At 42.0% G+C, this 3,670-nt stretch overlaps 1 protein-coding gene across 1 annotated transcript in view; it reads left to right on the top strand.

The window, feature by feature from the left end:
• Nucleotides 1-1,028, top strand: part of LOC103751280 (stromal membrane-associated protein 2-like) — a gene marked incomplete at its 5' end in the record, with an annotated part of 4,891 nt that extends 3,863 nt beyond the window's left edge. Inside the window, one exon of the mRNA XM_008854671.3 lies at nucleotides 722-1,028. Within this exon, the coding sequence (XP_008852893.2) occupies nucleotides 722-776 (55 nt within the window). The remainder of the gene's footprint in view (nucleotides 1-721) is intronic.
• Between the last annotated feature and the right edge of the window lie 2,642 nt (nucleotides 1,029-3,670).

The raw sequence follows: 3,670 nt of genomic DNA, 5'->3' as shown, positions 1-3,670 counted from the left end.
CTGCCATGTGGGTGCTGGAATTCGAACCTGGGTCTTCTGCAAGAACAACCAGTGTTCTTAACCACTGAGCCATCTCTCCAGCCCTGGCTATTATTTTTTTAATAATAGTAGAGTTTCAGAGTTTGTGCCTTTAAAAAATGTTTTATTATTTTTTGTGTATGCACATATTGCCTATATGTATGTAAGTGTACCTTTGTCATTCAGTGCCCTCAGAGGTCAGGAGAAGGCATCAGATCTCCTGGAACTGAAGTTACAAATGATTGTAAGCTGCCATGTGGGTGCTGGGAAGAACCCAGGTCCTCTATAAAAGCAGCCAGGGCTCTTAACCTAACTGAGCTATTCCTCTAGCTCCCTAAGCTTATTTTTTGAGAGGCACTTAAGTGCCTTTGTTTGAGCTCTGTTGGTCAAGGGCTTTAAGATAGAACACAGACTGCTTTCCCTATGTCCTAGAGTCCTAGAGCCACAGGTAACACTGCTGTCAGTGTGAAGGTTACTCCTACCTGCTGTTGTCATCACCCTAAAGGGAAATCAGGAATGATTGCTCACAGTAACCTTGAAGAGTCATTTCAAGATTTTGGTTGGGAAACTGTATATGAAGAGACCGGAGTATTGTGGGGAAACCAGGTGGGAAGCAGGAAGGAGAGCAGTGTTCCAAATGGATCTTTTACCTTCCTGCTGTTTGAGCCATGTGTTTGATTTATCCTTAATAAGGTTTTTGCAGAGCTGTTGAAGGATTTATTCGAGATAAATATGAGAAGAAGAAATACATGGACTGAAGTCTGGATATTAATGCATTTAGGGTTGGTCATAAATCTTACACATTTTGTTTATAGTAGTAATTTGCTCTTTAGTCAGACTAGGGAAGAATTTGAAGAACTTTCACTTAATAAATGCAGTACCAGTGCAGTACCAGTAAAGTAGCAAAATACTCCAAAGTGGTTAATTGATAAATATAAAACTAACTGGCTATGGTGATGCACCCTTTAATCCCAGCACAGGCAGGCAGAGCTCCAAGTTTGGGGCTAGCCTGATCTACATACCAAGTTCTAGGCCAGCCATGGCTACATAATGAGGCCCTGTCTCAAGAAAAAGAGAGGAAAAAAGAAAAACAACAAACAGTCAAGACCATGAGCTATGGAACAGATTTAGCCCAGGGGTAGGAAAACTTGCCGGTGAGTCTTTGCCTTGCATTTAGAAATGTTAGTGATTTCCAGTTCCAAATCCTTCCTCCCTTCCTTCCATTCTTCCTTCCTTTTTGAGTTTTTGTGACAGGGTCGTCTTATGTACCTCAGGCTGGCCTCAAACTCCTCCTGTCTCCACCTGCCAAGTACTGGGATTACATGTAAGTATCTCCACACCTGACTCCAAATTATTTCCTTTTTTACAAAAATTTTGTTTATTTAGTGTCTGGGTGTGTACATGCATGCCACTGTGGGAGTGTGGAGGTCAGAGCCAACTTGTGGGAGTCACTTTACTTCTACCATGAAGGTTATGGGAACTCAGATCACCAGGCTTGGCAGCAAATGTCTTTACCTACTGAGCCATCTTGCCAGTCCCAAATTATTATTATTATTAATTTGGTTTTATTTTATATCTATGAGTGTTTTGCCTGCATGTATGGAAGTGCACTCAATGTCATACAGTGCTGGTAGAGGCCAGAAGAGAAGGTCAGATCCATGGAATTGGAGTTACATTGTTAGCTGCCATGTGGGTGCTGGAACTGAATCGGGATTCTCTGCAAGAGCAGCCAGTGCTCTTAACCTCTGAGCCATCTCTATCCAAGTTATTTCTTGAGATGGATGCATTGGGCTTAGTAGGTTGAGTAGAATAACATTGTGTGTATATGTATCAATATATATGCACACATACTTGTGTGTATGTAATTGAAGCCAACAGAAGCAGATCAAATGAAATCTCTAGAGTTTCCTGCAGTGTGACCAGCATACTCTTCCACTGCTATGAGTTGATGACCTGTGTCAGTGAACTGGTTGTCAATGGGAGAAGAGTTTCAGAGGAGGTTGGACTAACAGTTGCTCTGTCTGAAATACAATGTGTGATAACTTGGACAATTATAACACACAGAAGGAACTGCAACATAGTTTTTGGAGGAGGAAAATGTGCCTACTAATCAGGTTTTGACTAGATTCTAAATCCTCTTTGCAATAATTGATTATTCTCTAGCCCCAGAAATATGAGTGTGAAATTCTCTAGTTGTAGCACAGGTCTCATCCCCCATCATCTGTCTTCCAGTTATTTCCTCATTCTCTCTCTGTTTTTTGCGTTGCTGAGATGCTAGGGAAGCACCATGTTGCTGAGCTACAGTTCCCGGCTTCTAGTTAGTTATTTGAATGGATGATATATGAAATCACTGTTTGCATGGTGCTCTCCAAGCCATTCCAGGTAATTAAAAGTTAAGCTAATTGGAACCAGCTGTAGATTGATCTTTGGCAGCTGTGTGAAAGGGGCTTAAGTAGTCAACGATTTTTACAGGCAGGTTAATGCAAGGCAGTACATGCAGTTAGGGGAAAGGAATTCCTTCCCAAGTTAATGTGAAAGACTCCTCACAGTCATCCAGAAAAGTCAGTTATCCTAACTTTTCTAAGAAAGAATTAACCCTTGTACAGCTACTGCCTGGCGAGCATTGTTGGAAGGAGTGGGAACCAAAGCACGTTTTATTTCATTTGTAGAAAACTGTGGTCCATCTGCCAGGCATTGTTCATTGTGCCTGATGTATGCGATCACGTGAGGTTAGAAAAGATTCTCTGGAGTAATCCAGACAATGGAGGAGAGGAGGTCATGGCATGGCATTCCTCAGGTGTTCATGGTTCTGTGCTGTGGTACTGCACAAGCATTTTTACTTACAAGATGTTTTCTATCAGGAAGGAAATACTTCCTTTTTACTATCATTTCAAATTTTTAAAATTTGATATACTTTATTTTTTTAACATTCTTTCATGTTTTGGTTGTTAACCTTAGTTTTTTGTTTTTTGTTTTTTTGTTTTTTTTCTGTCTTTTTGAGACAGGGTCTCTCTGTAGCCCCAGCTGGCCTGGAACTCACTATATAGACCACATTGGTCTGGAACTCACAAAGATCTGCCTGCCTCTAGCTCCCAAGTGCTGGGATTAAAGGCTTGTGCCACCACGTGCTCGGCTGTTAGCCTTAGACTTCTATGGCTAATTTTTAAAAACATTGTTATTAGGGGCTGGAGAGATGGCTCAGTGGTTAAGAACACTGGTTGTTCTTGCAGAGGACGTGGGCTCGAATCCCAGCACCCACATGGCAGCTAACAACTGTCTGTAACTCCAGTCCCAGGGGATCCGACCACCTCTTCTGACCTCCGAGGGCATTGCACAACACGGGTGCACTTACCTACATGCAGGCAACGTATGCATACACATAAAATAAAAATAATATATTAGGGGCTGGAGAGATGGCTCAGTGGTTAAGAACACTGGTTGTTCTTGCAGAGGACCTGGGCTCGAATCCCAGCACCCACATGACAGCTAACAACTGTCTGTAACTCCAGTCCCAGGGGATCTGACCACCTCTTCTGACCTCCGAGGGCATTGCACGACATGGGTGCACTTACCTACATACGGGCAACACACACATACACATAAAATAAAAATAATAAAATTAAAAAAAAAAAACAAAAACCAGGTCTAGCCA

Source organism: Nannospalax galili, unplaced genomic scaffold (genome assembly GCF_000622305.1).
Source record: "Nannospalax galili isolate Female #2095 unplaced genomic scaffold, S.galili_v1.0 scaffold5707, whole genome shotgun sequence".
Taxonomy (NCBI): domain Eukaryota; kingdom Metazoa; phylum Chordata; class Mammalia; order Rodentia; family Spalacidae; genus Nannospalax; species Nannospalax galili.
The sequence above is the reverse complement of the archived record's forward strand: the minus strand, read 5'-3'. Positions and strand labels throughout refer to the sequence as shown.